The sequence below is a fragment of the Dromiciops gliroides genome, chromosome 3 (assembly GCF_019393635.1).
Source record: "Dromiciops gliroides isolate mDroGli1 chromosome 3, mDroGli1.pri, whole genome shotgun sequence".
Classification (NCBI taxonomy): domain Eukaryota; kingdom Metazoa; phylum Chordata; class Mammalia; order Microbiotheria; family Microbiotheriidae; genus Dromiciops; species Dromiciops gliroides.
The window spans coordinates 636316103-636334656 of record NC_057863.1 but is presented as its reverse complement, the minus strand read 5'-3'; the positions used below and the strand labels follow the sequence as shown (position 1 = coordinate 636334656).

The window sequence follows — 18554 nt, the reverse complement described above, 5'->3', positions numbered from 1 at the left end:
AAGTGATTTGCCCAGAATCCCACAGTTAGTAAGTGTCTGAGACCAGATTTGAACTCAGGAAGATGTTTCCTGAGTCCAAGTCCAGCCTCTGTAACATTGTATCATCTAGCTAACCAGTAGGCTTGCATTAAGTATCTGCCCTGGGGGCCGCTAGGTAGCCCAGTGGATAAAGCACCAGCCCTGGATTCAGGAGGACCTGAGTTCAAATCCGGCCTCAGACACTTGACACTGACTAGCTGTGTGACCCTGGGCAAGTCACTTAACCCCCATTGCCCTGAAAGGAAAAAAAAAGTATCTGTAGTGAAGACCCAGTCTACTTTGCCTAACAATAACAATAGGAAGAATAATGACAATAATTAGTGTTTATATAGTGCTTTGGGATTTTTGAAGTGCTTTACACATTCCTGGTCTTAACCCATGAAAGGAAAACCAAGACTTTCCAAAAACATTGGGGATAAAAGCAGAGAGGGGAGAGAAAACCCTACCAAACACAGAAATTATCAGGGTTCTAAATAGTCTATTTTTTTTTTGCGGGGCAATGGGGGTTAAGTGACTTGCCCAGGGTCACACAGCTAGTCAGTGTCAAGTGTCTGAGGCCAGATTTGAACTCAGATCCTCCTGAATCCAGGGCTGGTATTTTATCTACTGCTGCCCCTAAATGGTCTATTTTTAACACCACCTGGTATTATTGTTTTCCCCCTTCTCTTTCATAAAACTTCAACCTCTAACTGAATCAGGAAACACAAGCAAGCTGCATGGAGGGCCTGCTTTTATCTAGGAAACCATCAGGTTGGAAGCCACTTTCAATTACCAGGACACAGATTGGCTTTCTGCTGATAAACATATCTGTTTCTGCCAGAAAAGGGAGGCTGACTGGCTGGCAGCCCAAATACAAAGCCATATGGTCCTGAAGCAGGGTTCCAGTCCTGTTCTGCCCTGAAATGTCATGTCACGTCACATCGCTTCATGCCCCAGAACGTCATATCGTGTCATATCACATCATATCACATCATGTCACACCACATGTCACATCACATCATATATCTTTAGAGAAGAAAGGGTCCTTAGAAATCACTTAATCCAGAGGTTCTCAACCTTTCTTGTGTCCTGGACAACTGATGAATCCTATGGATTCCTCTTCAGACTCATGTTTTTGAATGCAGAAATAACATCCATGAGATTACAAGTAAAATCAGTTACATGGAAATGAAATTTATCCATCTGTCTATCTATTTACCTATATCTATCTATCTATACATATATCCATCTACACATCTATCTACTCATATATATCCATCTCTCTTCATATATATCTATATCTACCTATCATCTATCATCTATCTACACCTCTTCTCTATCTCTGTATATATACATATACAGATACATATATACACATACACATATGTATCTATCCATCTATACACATCTATTTCTATATCTACACATTGGCTCTTTCTCTATCTCTGTCTCTCTTTCTCTCTCTCTCTCACCCCCTTTTCAGGCTCCAGATTAGGAACCCCTGCTCTAGTCCAACTACCTCATTTTAGGCAGGGATAAACCAAGTCCAGAGGTTAAGCAATTTGCCCACGATCACACAGGCAGTGAATGTCAAAGGCAGGATCTGAAGCCAGATATGCTTGTGTTATTTTGAAGCATGATACTGCTGTTTGCTTCCTAAAGCTTACTTCACAGCCATAAAGATCTTATCTTTTTTTTTTTTTGTGGGGCAATGGGGGTTAAGTGACTTGCCCAGGGTCACACAGCTAGTAAGTGTTAAGTGTCTGAGGCCGGATTTGAACTCAGGTACTCCTGAATCCAGCGCCAGTGCTTTAACCACTATGCCATCTAGCTTCCCCAAGATCTTATCTTTTAAAAGCCTGTCTTATTGTTCCTTTGGGGTGGGAAACTAGTGGGTAGAAAGTCCCTCTGCTGAAGCAGTTTGGGCATCTCCTCTGAGAACTGCCTACCAGTATGGAGATATTAAATGACGTCATGGCCACTGAACGGAAGAAGTCACAAGCAGGACTTGAATCCAGGTCTTTCTGCTCTCAAGCTGACTCTATCCAATACATCACACTCTTTCTCAACTACCTTCTCCTAATCTCCTACCCTCCCCCACATGCTCCAATTTGGAAAGTTTTAATTGATTGACATAGCATATATTTTACTCAGTTCTCAATGGCCCACAGAAATGGATCCAGAAAGAAGACTGATGTTGGAATTCATAACAGATAAGAGTATCAATAGGAATTTTTTTTGTCACCAAAGACATTAGTTTAATTATTTCTCTATCTCTTTCTATCACAGATGCATACATAAAGACAGAATAGTTGGGATTTTGTATCCTTTCCCTAACCACTGTTCTTATGCCAATGGAAATGGGGAGGCATCATGTGGTGGATGGTGGCAGACTTGGGGCTGTAGGATCAAAAGCTGGAAGGGACAAAGCTGGAAGGGACCCCAAAGGTCTAATTAAACTCTTTCCTTTCTCAAAGACAGAAACTGAGGCCCAGAAAGGTGGTGTAATCCACCCAATGGCTCATAGGTGGCACAGATCTGGGGGCAGAAGGCAAGCCCTCTCACCTCAGAGCCAGCTCTTCCCACCATATAATGGAAGACCTGAGTTTGAATCCTTAATCTGCCATTATTTACCAATGGGTGACACCAGAAATGATGATGATGTTGAGAATGAAGGTGATGATGATGAAGATAACTATCATTTTTATAGCACTTTCAGATATACAAAGATGTACATTGGTAAATTACAAGCCCTTTGTTCTTTGTCACCCCATTTCTGCAGATAATTGAGGGCTGACTTTACAATAGATAAAACACATTCTTTGTTGACCAATTAGAATTTTCCAAAGTTCCAAAGACCTTTTTAATCCATTTCTGTGGAGACCAAGACATGAACTATATATATATATATATTTAAGCAGTTTTTGGAGATTTCCCAGATGCACCTCTGGCTAGGGGCAACATAAATCAAAGAAATATGAATGGGGAGAGCTACCTTTGAGATAGGACAACCTGGAGTACTGGAACACTAAGTCCTTTATGATCCTCTGATCCCTGAGGTCGTTTTCAGCTCTAAACCTATAATCAACCTATTCACTGAACAGTGTCTTTAAAACGAGGAGCTCCCCTGGTGTACTTAAGCATTTGTTCACAGACCATTAACTGCTTGGTGGGAAGGAAATAAAGACTCAAACACCTCTGATGCCAGAATGTGAACCATTAGGAAAACAGGACTCAGTTCTGAAAATCTGGTTTATATCCAAATTTTAAGGAATTTTTTAGAGGTTAAAGTCTTCCATAAATTTAAATGGGCTCATTTTGATATTTGGTCAGAATAGGCCCAGATTTAGGATACTTCCTACCCATGCCCAAGAACTTAGAATCTAATTACCCAGGGAACGAAGAAGACATCTTTGTAGGTCTTTCCTCAGCTGACCATCAGCTAAAGCTCCTTACTTCCCCAAAGCATGGATAGTCATACCTTCTGCTGATTCAGAACCAGATGCATAAATGCCCGACCACACAGAGCCTGCACATTGGTTGGGTCAGTCTTGAGAATGGTGTTGAAGTCATAAATGGCTGTTTTCTTCTGCCCTAGGTGTCCATAGCATCGGGCCCTGGCCAGGAGAGATTCACTGGCCAGGCTTCCTAGAAAAGAAAAAAAGATAGTGTAATGATTGGAATGACGCCACCTGCTGGAGATTTACTATAGAAAAGCTCCCCATGAAGTGAAGGTCTTTGAGGGCAAGACCAGGATTCTTTTCTTTGGCGTCAGGAGGAAGAAGGGAGGAGCCTGGCGCTAATATTCTCTCTTTTCCTTTGGACTCTGGTGGAGAGCGGAGCTAGAAATGTGCTCTCCCTTTAATAGATAGATGAATGTAGGGCTTTCTCTCTCTTTACCAAATTCTTATTCTCCTTAATAAATGCTTAAAAGCCTAACTCTTGCTAAAGCTTATAATTTATTGGCGAACACTCATTAGATATTTTAGACAGACTAGCTAGAATTTTAGCTTTAACAATAGACAAGTTAGACCAAACTGTGTGCTGGAAACTAAAATGGGGTGCCAATCAATTGGGGAATGGCAGAACAAATTATGGCATATGAATGTCATAGAACAGAATATTATAGTGCTATAAGAAATGATGAAGGGGATGTTTTCGGGGAAACTTGGAAAGAATTGTATGAGTTGATGCAAAAAAAGAGTGAGCAGGATCAGAAAAACAATTTATACAATAACAACAAAATAGATTTAAGAACTTTGATCCACACAATGACCAACCATGATCTAGGAGCCTGATGATGAAACATGCTCTCCACCCCCTGAGAGAGAAGTGATGACTTAGGAGGTATAACAGAACATACATTTTTTGATACAACCAACATGGAAATCCATTTTGTTTAACTATGTGTATTTGTTATGAGAGTTTTATTTTATTTTATTTTTCTTTTCAATGGGGTCACTGTTAGAGGAGGGGGATGTTCAAAATAAACCAGCCCTCCCTATCTATCTACCCCCACCCCTCAAAAAAGAAAGAGAACAAAAGAAAGGCCAAAAGGAACAACAGACAGAAGAGGTTTGAAAATTACATGGAGAATTTAATAAATGCTTAAAAATAAAATCAAACTCTACAGAATAGAGATTTTCTGTCTTATAAATGATACTTTCCTTCTAATCTAAATGCTCAGTTTATTTGGTGTTTGCAAAATTCTGAATTTAAAAATAAAAGGGGAAAAACAAGTCAGGCTAGAGTTACTCTAATGTCTACTAAGAGAATTATCAATTCATAGGTCTAGAGGGGGAATGGAACTCAGCTAAACTTTGGGTGAAGTCTTCCAACAAGATAGCCCATTCCATTTTGGGGGAGCCCTAATGGTTAAGTTCTTCATTAGGTCCTAGTTCTGCCCTCTGGGGCCAAGAAGAAGAAAGCTAATTTATTATTCTTCTTGTTGTTGTTAACAACAACAACAACAACAACAACAACAATAATAATAATAATAATAATAATAATAATAATAGAGGGATCTCTTTCCACATGACAACCCATCATATCCCTCCTGAGTCTTCTCTTCAGGTCTTCCTGATTCTAAGTCTAGCATACTCTCTCCCACAGGGAAGACACAGATTGTTATAGAGAGTAGGCAGGAAAGGTATCTATCAAGACAGAACACCAGCAAGGGTATGGAGGAAGGAATAGGTTGGGCAAGTATGAGAAAGAATGGAGAAGACACCTTAGTCTTCTCTAGACTGCTTCCTCCTCTACCAAATGACCCACATCACCCTTCATCAATCACCCCATCCATAAACTAATAGGCATTTATATAGTCCCTATTCTGTGTCAAACCCTGTGATGGGGATACAAATGCAAAAGGAAAGTCAATTCCTCCCCTCAAGGAGCTTACATTTTATTAGTATTCATAATTAGTATTCATAATCAGAGGTGTCAGATCGATCATCCACACAATACTTCCAGGTTCCTCCTGAACCGGGTTAAAATGTAAATGGGAAATATTCGACAAAATAGATATAAATCAAATAGAACATAAATAACATTACATTTTAAAATTAAGTCAATGTACACAGAAGGATTCTTAAGTCCAGTTTAGTGATACTTGGCTTCTATTTGAGTTTGACACTCTTGCCCATTTCTCTATGTATCTATACCACCTGACAATTTCCAGAAATGAGAATTTTTAATTGTCTATGGCCTCATTGACTGTTTGTTGTTCAGTAGTTTCAATTGTGCCCAACTCTTTGTGATCCAATTTAGGGTTTTCTTGGCAAAGATACTGGACGGTTTGCCATTTCTTTCTCCAGATCATTTTTACAGATGAGGAAACTGAAGCCAATGGGGTTAAGTGACTTGTCCAGGGTCATGTGCCTAGTGAGTGTTTGAGGCCAGATTTGAACTCAGGAAGATGAATCTTTCTGACTCCCAGCCTGGCTTTCTATCCACTATGTCACCTAGCTACACCTAATCACCTATGATAATCTCTCTCAGATCCTGGGGCTCTGAAACCCAAAGGACACTATTGTAAGCAGACTACCTCTGGACTTCATCTCTTCTCCTAACACCCTTGTCCTGTCTTTTTTCTGCAAATTTTCCTTATCACAGAATTATTTTCCCCTATCATATACAGCTGAAAATGTCCTGTCAACAACTAGTTATCTTCCTGCCTATAATGTGGGATCATAGGATTATAAATTAAAGGCAGGAAGGAACCTTAGATGTCATGAGTCTAACACCTTCATTTTATAGATGAGGAAAATGAGGCACAGAGTGGTTAAATGAATTGTCCAGGATGACATAGCTAGTATGCATTTGAGGTAGTATTTAAATCCACATTCTTTCTGACTCCAAATCTTGTTCCCTATAAGAGATGGGATATTAATCAAATGTGACCCTGAGTTCTTTTAACTTATGATAGCAGTCCAAATGACAAAATGGTTGCTATGTGTCTGAAAGACTTCATGGTCATTGGGGAAGAAGGTGGGATTCACTGGAGGAGGAAGGGGAATCATTTGGGCTATTTGTGAACTAATTTGAATTCTCTGTGTGTTTTCCATGTACACCCAGGGTATTATAGCAAATTATTTTTAAAAGGTGAACATTTATTAAATAGGCATTAAAAATAATACTATTTGTATTCACCAAACTAAAGAAACTAAAACAACTAAATTTAAGCATAATATACATAGAACAACAATTTATGTACAAAAATAAAAGTAGTTGATTAATGAGTACACAGAGCTCCCTTCTTTCTAAAGATATTAGTATGTGCCTGGGTACAACAAACACAATTTACATGCACACCTATACTTGACATCCATCATGATTTTTAGTGCTTATATGGGAACTGGAGATCTTATTACTTATATCTAATATAAGCCATAGTTGAGATATCCCAGTTACCTGTGGTGGGGGGGAGGGAACAAGCCACACATGGATAATTTGGGGGCTATCTCCAAGATAGGAGCCAATTTCTCTAAGCCCAGAGCTTAGACACACTGTCCATTATGTAAGTTATCAATGTCTTTTGAGTTCAATTCACAGAAGGCATCAGGCATAACTACAGTTAATCTGGGAGGAAGGAAGGGAGTGAGGAAGAAAAGAAGGGAGGATAGGAGGGAAGAAGGAAGGAAGAAAAGAAGGGATGGTTGGAGAGAGGGAGGAAGGAAGGAAGGAAGGGAGGGAGGGAGGAAGGAAGGAAGGAAGGAAGGAAGGAAGGAAGGAAGGAAGGAAGGAAGGAAGGAAGGAAGGAAGGAGGGAAGGAAGGAAAAAAGGAAAGATGGAAGGATGGAAGGAAAAAAGGAAGGAAGGCAGGAAGGTAGATAAGGAGGAAGAAAGGAAGGAAGGAAGGAAGGAAGGAAGGAAGGAAGGAAGGAAGGAAGGAAGGAAGGAAGGAAGGAAGGAAGGAAGGGAAAAGGAAAAGAAAGGAAAGGAAGGAAAGGGAGGGAGAAAGGGAAGAAGGGAGGGCATGATTTTGAATTCCAGTTCAGGAACATGACTGAGAAAGGAATTGAGGTAGGCTGGCCTAAACCCACCCATGAAATGAAAAATTCAGGAGGAACTCACTAATGGGAGAAGGGGGTGGTTAGACTTGCAAAGGAATATTCCAGAATAGGCAGGCTGCAGGGCTGGCAGACTATTCAAGGGCAAAGGATGTTCCTTACTTGGGGGAAAGCTAAATTGGATTGGTAACAAGACTGAATTGCACTATATATTTATACTCTGTGTGGATGTTTAAAAATGAATTTCTAGAACACTGGAGCCAAAAATTACAAATTTGGACCATAAAGTGTTACCTAGCAAAAGTTATTAGTGAGACTAGCTTTAATAAATAAAAATATTTTGTAATCAAAATAGCAAGTGTTTATATGCAAGTAAGTAAATTGTTTTAAAGCTTCGCAAAATACTGTTAAGTGGGTTAGAAATTTCCATTGAAATTGTTGGCATTAGAAAAATCCTTGGCAAAACTTTTGCCTCCAAATCAGCCAGCAAAGTAAACTTTTGTCCAGCTTTATTACTATTGACAAATTAGAGGGTTCTAAGTTAATGATTTATGCTGTATATATTTTCCTTGATCATTCACTATGTACCCAGACAAGGACATTTTTATGTATACATTTTAAATTATTAATTTTTGTTTTGTTTTTATATCACTTTCATTTCAAATCTCTTTCTCCCTCTCCCCTATCCAGAGAGGCATCTTTTGCCAACCAAGTATAAGAAAGGGGTGGGGTGGTGATGCATCTCAATAAAATTAACCTGACACATCACCGAAGTCTGACGGGGGGTCCTGTAGTCCTCAAACTCTGCAAAGAAGAGAGGGGGGTGCATGCATTTTGCATCTTATTTGGGGATAAGTTTGGTTATTACGATAACAATGTTCATGCTCAGTGGGTATTTTTACCCCTTTGTTGTTGTTGTTCTTGGGATTTCCATAGTCATAGTCACTGTATATATAGTTTTCTTTATCTTTCTTACTTCTCTCTTCAAGAGTTAATATCAGCTTTCTTATACTTCTCTGTGTTCTTAATATCTTAATTATGCTTTTTTAGTGAGGCAATTGAAGTTAAGTGACTTGCCCAGGGTCACACAGCTAGTAAGTGTCAAGTGTCTGAGGACAGATTTGAACTCAGGTCCTTCTGAATCCAGGGCCGGTGCTTTATTCACTGTGCCACCTAGCTGCCTCCTAATATCTTAATTCTTAATATGTATTCCATCATTTCTCATGGAACCATAAAATTGCATTTCTTTCATATAGTGCAATTTGTTTAGCCAATCCTAATTCTTTGGGTATCCACTTATTTCCAGTTCTTCCTTTCAAAAAAAAAAGTGCTACTATGAATATGTTAGTGGATGTAGGGCCTTTCTTTCTGTCTTTGACATCCTTAGTGTAGCTATATCCAGAGAGTGGGATCTCTGGGTTAAACTACATGATGATAATAACAATAATTTGGTTTTCAGTCATGTCTGACTCTTCATGATCCTATTTGAAGTTTTCTTGGCAAAGATACTGGAGTAGTTTGCCATTTCCTTCTCCAGCTCATTTTATAGATGAGGAAACTGAGGCAAACAGGGTGAAATGACTTGGCCAGGGTCACACAGCTAGTCCATATCTGAGGCTGGATTTGAACTCAGGTCTTCCTGACTTTGGGCCTAGTGCTTCATCCACTGTATCACCTAGGTGCCCTGTGTTTTATGATAGTTCTCTGGCTTAAGGGAATCCCTCTTGGGAAGATGTTGGGTTCACCTATTGATCCTTGTTCTCTACACCTGGGTTCACAGTGCCATACTTCCCTGGCATAGGTGCAGATCTCAACAGGTTAAGTCCTTGTCCCAGGATCAGGTCTATATCTAAGAGAAGGACCACGGGCCCTCCAGAGAATATGGGAAAACAACTCTTTAATGAGTTTAAATGTTGAGAATATTATGTAAAACAATGGAAATCAGTACAATGATAAGTTTTGTTAGCAAACGATAGGGAGGACTGGGAGAGAGGAAAGGTCAAAAGGGAGAAAGAGAAGGGGAGCCAGTATACAATTCAGACACACACTGAGTAAAACTCATGAAGGGTGGGGCTGTATTGAAGAGTACTGAGACCTGGGTCCCTTGGACTGGGAAAATATGCTCCTTCAGAAGCATGGAGGAAGAGAGGGCATCCTCCAAATGCTTCCGAAGGTGGGACATTTATATACTGATATTTTGGGGGGGCATGGCAATTGGGGTTAAGTGCCTTGCCCAGGGTCACACAGCTAGTAAGTGTTAAGTGTCTGAGGCAGGATTTGAACTCAGGTCCTCCTGAATCCAGGGCCAGTGCTCTATCTACTGTGCCACCTAGCTGTCCCTATATACTGATTTTTGGTGGCCACCTGGAGCTGGCCTAATTTCATGTCGCGGCTTGAGGCACATGGGATTTGGGGGGTATCCGGATGCAGGGAAGAAAACAAACTGTCGGACAGATGTTACTTTTCATCACACAGCCATCCATACATACTAACCTCAAAAAATAGTATCTCATGAGGGGACATTCATGATGGCCTGAAGACCACCAGGCCCAATCTTATAAAAATGCCATTCTCAGTGGAGCCCTATTAACCTTGGCTGAGAATCATCTTGGTGATTAAGGCACAGAATACTGTAATAGAAAGAGGGTAGGGCCTTGATCCAAGATGTCCTGGGGGAAGAAATCTCTGAACTGCCTAGCTGTATTACCCAGGGGCACTTGTTTTACCTCTATCAAACTCAGTTTATTCATCTGTAAATAGGGCTAATAGTTTCGGTAATTCCTGTCTCACTGGGTTGTTATGGACTCAAAGCTCTTTACCAACTTGAAAATGCCATGGAAATGCTAATTATTATTAGTCTGTTTCTTTCTCCCTCTAATTGGCAATGACAGTGCACACAAGGGAAATAGAGTCCCAGAGTTCTGCAGCTTGCCTTAAAATGCTACTCCTTGCTGCAGTCAGGATAATCAGAGGAGACGTCAGACCTTGAAAACATCTGGAAAGTATCCCCGGCTTTGGAAGGGCCCGGCGATTTGGTCTCTGTCCCTGCAGGCCTTTGGAATCGGCCTTGATGGGCAAACCTTTAATCTCTGCAGAGCACAGATAACAAGCTACAAGGCTATTTACATAAAGAGAGCTGGGTCTGGAATGGGCAATGTGGGGAGGCTGGCTGGCATGCTAATGGGTCTGCATCCAGCCTGCATGCCTCCTGCCTCTCTGCAGCAGCCACATTCCCAAGACCCTGAACTCCCAGTGGGAGAAAGGGGTCTTTATCTTCAATGTGCATTTATTAATCACCTACTGGGTACATAGTACTGGGCACTGGAGGCAGAAAGACCTTTCCTCTCAAGGGGAATAGTGTCTCTGGGGGCAAAACAGCACCCACACCATGGATTCTTTGCCTTTTCTGTGTCCTGGACCCCTCTGGGAGTGGGGTGAAACCTAAGGAACCTTCTCAGAATCACAATTGCTTGCCCATGTATATTGGTTTTTTTTTTTATTTTTTATTTATTTATTTTTTGTTTGTTTTTTGGGGGTTTTTTTGCCCATGTATATTGTAACCAGAGGAAGTGCTAATTTTGCTGGTAGGCTAATGAAAATAAAGATGTCATTTTTTTCCCCATGTCACTGAAATCTACCCATGGAGATCTGCAGACCCCACAGCTAATTCTCCTGATCTACACTGCTAAGTAAATCAATACAAAACGCACACTGAGTAGAAGCCATGTAAATCAGGTGGAGGAGAAGTGCTGACAACAGGGGTCTTGGAGACAAGGGGGCACCTGAGATGAGCCTTGAAGGGAACTGGAGGAGGTAGGAAGGAGAGAGGGCTTTCTTCCTATGGGGGACAGTCTGGGCAAATAACAACTCTGTACTGTGGTATGGAGGGACAACTAAGGTGGTGCAGTGGAAAGAGCGCTGGGTCTGGAGTCAGGAAGACTTGAGTTCAAATTTGATCTCAGACACTTACTGTTTGTATGATCCTGGGCAAGTCACTTGAACCTGACTGTCTCAGTTTCTTCATCTGTAAAAAATGAGATGGAGAAGGAAACGCCGAACCCATTTGCCAAGAAAACCCCAAATGGAACATGAAAAGTCTGACACAACTGAAACAACTAAACAACAGTGTGGAGGAAACTTGGCGGCAGAGAAATGCCTCCTCAACAAGTGAAAGCTCTTTACATCTTTCAACAGATGAATTCAAATCAACAAACATGTGTTAAGGGAACTACTGTGCACCAGACACTGCTGGCTTCACTCCAGACTCTGATGTCCTTGACTTGCCTGCACACTAGAGCCTGTGTTAGGGGGCCATGAAATCACAGGATCATCGATGAAAGGACAGAAGAGGCCTTAGACACCATCAAGCCCAACCCCCTTGTTTTACAGAGGAGAGGACTGAGGCCCAGAGAGGTCTAGCTAGTGAGTGTCTGAGGTTGGATTTGAACCCAAGTCTTCCTGATTCCAGGACTAGTGGTTTAGTCACTGCTATACTCTGTCCTGGTCAGACCACAGCTAGAGTACTGTGTTTTCTTCTGGGTACCATGTTGTTGGGAAGGTCACTGCTTAGCTGGAGAGAGGAGTGCAGTCAGGATGACAAGGAGCCTGGAGAATATGCTGTGTTATGATAGACTGAAGGACCTGGGAATGCTTAGCTCTGAGAAGAAAAGAGGGAAGGAAAGAGATGAGAGGAAAAGAGAGGCTACCCAGGGTGCTGGTGGGCCATGAAATTATAACCTAGTAAGACTGGCTAGATGACCTGGGAATACTTAGCTTTGAGTACTAAAGAGGAAAGGAGAGGACAGGACAGGACAGGACAAGAGAGGGGAGAAAAGGAAGAAAGGAAAGGAGAGGGGAGGAGAGGAAAGTAGAGAAGAGGAAGGGAGGGGAAGAGAAAGGAGAGAAGAGGAGAAAAGGGGAGGATAGGAGAGGAAGGGCAGGGAGGGGTGGTAGGGAAGAAAAAGAGAGGAGAAGAGGAGAGGAGAAGAAAGGAGAGGAGAGAAAGAGAGGAGAAGGAAAGGAAAGGAAAGGGGAAAGGGGAAGAGAGAGGAGAAGAGAGGAGAGAAAGAGGGAGTGGGGAAAAAGAGAAGAGAGGAATGGTAGGGGAGCAGAAGAAAGGATGGGGAGGAGAAGGAGAAGAAAGGAGAGGAAAAGATGGGAGGGAAAGGGAGTAGGGGAGAAGAGGAGAACGCAACCAGGATGATGAGGAACCATGAAATTTTGCTATATTAAGAAATGTTTGGGGGCAGCTAGGTGGAACAGTGGATAAAGCACCGGCCCTGGATTCAGGAGGACCTGAGTTCAAATTCGGCCTCAGACACTTGACACTTGCTAGCTGAGTGACCCTGGGCAAGTCACTTAATCCCCATTGCCCCGCAAAAAACAAAAAAAGAAAGAAATGTTTACCCTGGAGAAGAGGAAGTGGTGGTAGTTGTGTGGGTGGGCAATGATAATTGGCTCCCATCTTTTGGGGGGCTGTGATATGGGAAAAGATTCAGCCATGATCTGCTTTAGCCCAGAAGGCAAAAGCAGGAATGATGGGTAGAAGTTACAAAGAGGCCAAAAGAACCTTAATGTCATGAAAAAACCTTACAATTAAAACTATCCCAAACATGGGATGGGCTGGGCCAGAAGGCCATGAGTTTCCCCTCTCTGCAGTCTTCCAGCAGGAGCTGAATGACCACCTCATGGAGATGCTGCAGAGGCTTTGTTTGATTTGCTTTTCTTCAGGTATGGGTTGGACTGGATGGTGAGTGAGGTCCCTTCCAATAACAGCAATTCTTGTGGCTGGGGAAGCTTTGAGGGAGAGATGGCCATTGATCTGGGCTTAGAGAAAAATTGGGAATATGCAGAACAGGTGGGAGAGAAAAGGGGGGCTAAGACATAAAGATGGGAAGGTGGCAACCATGTTGGGGAGCAGGGAGAGCAGCCAGGAGGGAGGGAGGGCAGGGCTAATGTTCTAGAATCACAATTTTCAAGGGAAGAGGAACCTCTGAGAGGGAGCACTTCATTTGGGAGAAGGAGAGGGAGAAGACGGAGAAAGGAGGAACACAAGGTGAGAAGGCTCCTTCCAGCTGTTCTCTGCCTGGGTCAGAAACACATCTGGCATCCTATGCCTCATGCTGGGCATTGACCTTCAGGAAAGTCATTCTCCAGCCTGGGGAAAAATAGAAATTATGCCATGTTCTACCAGGAACTTCAGAACTACTGGAAGATAAAATAAGAGGAAATGATTGTATAAAGTGGTGATTGCTTCTGGCCAGATGATGGCTAATCTAACATTTGACAGGAAGCTGCTAATTGAGGAGGTTGAGCAGGCAGGCTAAGATCTTGTCTTTGGAAATAAAAGACGGGAAGATTGCTCTTTATGAACAAAGCCGTACCCAGAAATCCCTCTCAAGGCAACTGGGAATGGCCAAGAGTGAGTTTGATAGGGTGAATGCTAAGGGTGTGTTGGCTCCAGGCTATTGTTAAATGGGGTGTGTGTGTGTGTGTGTGTGTGTGTGTGTGTGTGTGTGTGTGTGTGTGTGTGTGTGTGAGATTGAGAGAGAGAAAGAGACAGAGACAGAGAGAGACAAAAAGAGACAGAGACAGAGAGACACAGAGAGACAGAGAGAGGAGAGCACTTATACTTCAAAAATCAGCAAATGCTATGAATTGGGGCTTGATTTATTGTATAGATGATTCCCTCAACTTAAAAAAGAGATAGAGAAAATATTAATAGTGCAGATATAACTTAAAAGTATATTTCACACACATTTTTTTTTCCTCCTGGAGAGCTGGTTGTTAAACATGTATCAGCACACCACTAAGAATTGGCCACAGTCACTACCCACAGAATAGCAAAGGATGACGGATCTTATTTCTAGCAGGTATGGAGAGATTGAAAACAGAGTTTGATGGAATTGAAGTTCCTGAATGCAATCGCTGAACCATTGTCAGCAATATTTGAAAGATTGTAGAGAAAAAAAAGAGGCACATTAGGAAGAGAAAAGGTCAAATATCCTGATTTTCCAGAAAAAGGGAAGGGAATCAATCAAGCCTAGAAAGTAAAGGGCAATACCTGGAAGGCTGCGATGGGGGCAGATTCTGCTTAACTCTAGAGGTTTGTTGTCTGTCCTTCATTCCCAAAGAGGACCATGACGTGGGAGTGGTGTCATGACTTGCACTGAACTGGAGTTAAGTGAGGGAGGGCTTAACTCTAGAGGTTAAAACTAGGAGGGAGGGAGGGAGGACAGGTGAATGCTTAGAGCTGAGTAACAGGGTTAGGGTTAGGGCTGAAACCCAAGATAAGGAAAAGGATAGAGAAAAGAGAACCCACTGACCCAGATGAATAGCACCAATGGGTAATAAGAGAGCTGCCAGGCTTGACCAGTCAGCCATAATTTTGAGAGGAGAAAGGGAAGTGGAGAATAGGAGTCTGAGAACTGAACATGGACAAACGTCAATCAGAGTTTCAAAAAAGGGAAGAGAATAGGGGTTGAAAATTGAAGATGAGCATACCTCATGGATATTCCTAGCAACATTTAGAATGTTACATATATACATATATATATATACATATATACATATACATACATATACATATATATATATATATATATATATATGGGGAGGGCAAGGCAATGAGGGTTAAGTGACTTGCCCAGGGTATAAATATATATATATAGTTATAAATTTATATATATATAAATATATAAATATATATATATAAAAAATATATATATATAAAAATATATATATATATATATATATATATATATATATATATATATATATATAGGGGGAGGGCAAGGCAGTGAGGGTTAAGTGACTTGCCCAGGGTCACACAGCTAGTAAGTGTCAAGTTTCTGAGGCCAGATTTGAACTCAGGTCCTCCTGAGTCCAGGGCTGGCACTTTATCCACTGCATCACCTAGCTGCCCCCTAGAATGTAATATTAAAAGAATGGACAGAAACTGATTAATTTTTGTCTTCATACCCCTAAGACAGTGCTAGGCATGTAGTGAGAACTTAATAAATGTTTGTTGATTGATTCCAAACTGGTTGAAGGACGTTAGTGGCTCAATGTCAAGATGCAAGGGGATCTGTAGTAGACTCACCCCTGAGATTTCCTTAGCATTTTTTCTGCGACTTGGGAGGAGGCATAGATAGCATGCTTGCCAAATCTGAAGATGATCACAACAACAACAACAACAATGCTTTTTATATGTGTTAGCTCATTTGATCCTTACACCAACCCTGGGAGATAGGTGCTCTTATTATGCCCATGCTACAGATGAGAAAACTGAGCCTGAGAGTAGCTAAGTGACTCCCCCAGGATCACATTGTCTGAAGTAGGATTCAAATTCATGTCTTTCTGACTCCAGTTCTGCATGCTATTCACTGCACCCCTTAGCTACTTCCCTAGCTCCAGGGTTATGTCAACATTCTGTATGAAAGTCTAAAAAGATTTGATGGGCTAGACCATTAGACCAAATCTAGTTAGATAAAATTTAATAGAGATAAATGTGAAGTCTTTTATGTGGGCTGAAAAATAAAAGTCGAAAGTTCCAGATTGGAGAAAATTTTTCCATCAATTTTTGCGGAAAGAGGGCTATTTGTTGTTACCCATCTTGTCCCGGCGTGCCCTTGCAAAGGTTGCCCTCACCCCAAATCCTGGAACGTACTTGTTCCTCATGTCTTTCTCTGAGAATCCTCAGCTTGCCTCAGATGCTCCCCCTTTTCAGAAGCCTTTCCTGATTTCTATATGGGGTGGATTTCTGCTTCCCCTCCCCCTCCCAAGCCTCCCTAGGCCAGGGACTGCTTAGCTTTGTCTTTGTATGCCAAACACTTAATAAAAGTCCACTGAATTGAATCTCCGATTCACACAGCAGTGTTTCCTGAGTAGGCTGACCCGGCTAGGTAGCTACTACCACCATGACTATCCATGTCATTATCCTTTTGGGCACCTATACAAAACTCCAAAGTGTTACAAAACATCCTACATAAATGAGCACATTTGATGTTACAGTAACCCTTTCAGGTAGATGCCATTGTTCTCTTTCTTACAGATGAGGAAACTGAGACCCATAGAGGTTAAGTGGCTTGCCCGAAGTCAACCAGGCAGTAAATGTCTGTGGCAGAATCTGAATCCAGGACTTCCTGATTCCAATTCCAGCATTTAATTTCCACTATACCACACTCCTTTACATAAAAGAAAAATTACAGAAATGAACTGATATGTCCAGCCTAGAGAAAGGACTTCGTGAGGAAAGGCACATGATCTGTATCTGAAGGGCTTTTTGTGGTTGTTGTTGAAATATATTAGACTGGGGGACAGCTAGGTGGCACAGTGGATAAAGCACTGGCACTGGATTCAGGAGGACCTGAGTTCAAATCCAGCCTCAAACACTTGACACTTACTAGCTGTGTGATCCTGGGCAAGTCACTTAACCCTCATTGCCCCACCAAAAAAAAAAAATTAAAAAAAAAAAACATTAGACTTGTTTTTCTTGGTCTTAGAAGGGGGGACCAAGAGCAAAGGGGGAAGTTTCAGAGAGTAAGATTTTGAGTTCATATAAAGAAAAACCAGAGTATATTGGGATTCCTCAGGAAGCAATGAATTCTTCATCATTGGGGATCTTCAAGAGGCAGCTGGGTGGCCACTTGTTGGGAGTGTTGTAGAGGGGATTTCTGTTTTGATGTAGGTTGCTCTGGAATCATATGAGGCCCCTTCTCAACTCTAAGGTATTGTGGTTATATAAGACTTAGTTTGGAACCAGATTGTGGAATGCTCAAATATCAGGTCAAGGGAAAAAATTAACTCTACCCTGTAGGGTAACAGTTCTCAAACTTTTTGTTCTCAGGATTACTTCATACTTTTAGAAATTGTGAAGGACCTCTTCCCTAGGACTCCCCAAAAGATTTTATATTTATAGATTTGAGTTAGAAGATCTGACTCAAGAGGTATGTTCAAATACTACCTTTGATACTATGTCTATGACCTTGAATATCTCACTTAACCTCCCTCTAAAAAAAGTCACTGGATTCAATGGCCTCTGAAGTCCCTTCCACTGATGGGATCTATTCTCTCTCTCTCTCTCTCTCTCTCTCTCTCTCTCTCTCTCTCTCTCTCTCTCTCTCACTCTCTCTCTCTCTTTCTCTCTCTCTTTCTTTTTTTTTTTTTTGGTGAGTCAATTGGGGTTAAGTGACTTGCCCAGGGTCACAGAGCTAGTGTTAAGTGTCTGAGGCGGGATCTGAACTCAGGTCCTCCTGACTCCAGGGCTGGTGCTCTATCCACTGCCCCACCCAGCTGCCCTTTTTATCTCTTATAATGAAGAATATAAACAAACACCAAAAATTGCCCTGTAAAATGAACCAACATCGAGGTCCCTCCCAACTCTGAGATATAAGGATTCTCTGAAGAAGAACAGTGTCTCCTTCTGTTACTGAGACATCATCTTCTTGGTGTGACATTAAGGCAAGATGGAGATTGAAGAGGGAATAGACCTAGTGAGCAGAGAAATCTTCCCATGTCTAGATGAACATAGACATACCTTCCACAGCTAAATTCCAATAATTGAAAAAGGTTCCTGGCACAAAATAAGTGCTTAATAAATGCTTGACTTGATTGTCCTCTGGGAAGATATCAAATTGTCATCTCCTTTGGGAAGAGCATTAACATATCATGTTGACTATGAGTATATGATGAAATAATTATAATTAACTGAAAGGTATCAGAGGATCATTGGTTTAAAGCTCAAAACATCAGTAAAGATAGTATAGTACAAACATCCACAATGAGAAAGACCCTAGGATAAAGCCTTATTTAAGAATACCTCAAAGGATCAAGTAAATTTAAGCAAAAATTGATCTTTCTTGGGTCTTTTGGTGATAAAGGACTTGGTCAATTTCCTTTTTTGCGGGGGGGGGGGGGGGAGGTGTCAGGGCAATGCAGGTTAAATGACTTGCCCAGGGTCACACAGCTAGTAAGTTGTCAAGTATCTGAGGTCGAATTTGAACTCAGGACCTCCTGACTCCAGGG

The 18554-nt window shown here is 41.5% G+C and overlaps 1 protein-coding gene across 1 annotated transcript in view; it reads right to left on the bottom strand.

The window, feature by feature from the left end:
- The window catches only part of TTC34 (tetratricopeptide repeat domain 34), a 63946-nt gene that overhangs the window by 24328 nt on the left and 21064 nt on the right, over positions 1-18554 (bottom strand). The window contains exon 6 of the mRNA XM_043990653.1: positions 3500-3666. Within this exon, the coding sequence (XP_043846588.1) occupies positions 3500-3666 (167 nt within the window). The remainder of the gene's footprint in view (positions 1-3499; positions 3667-18554) is intronic.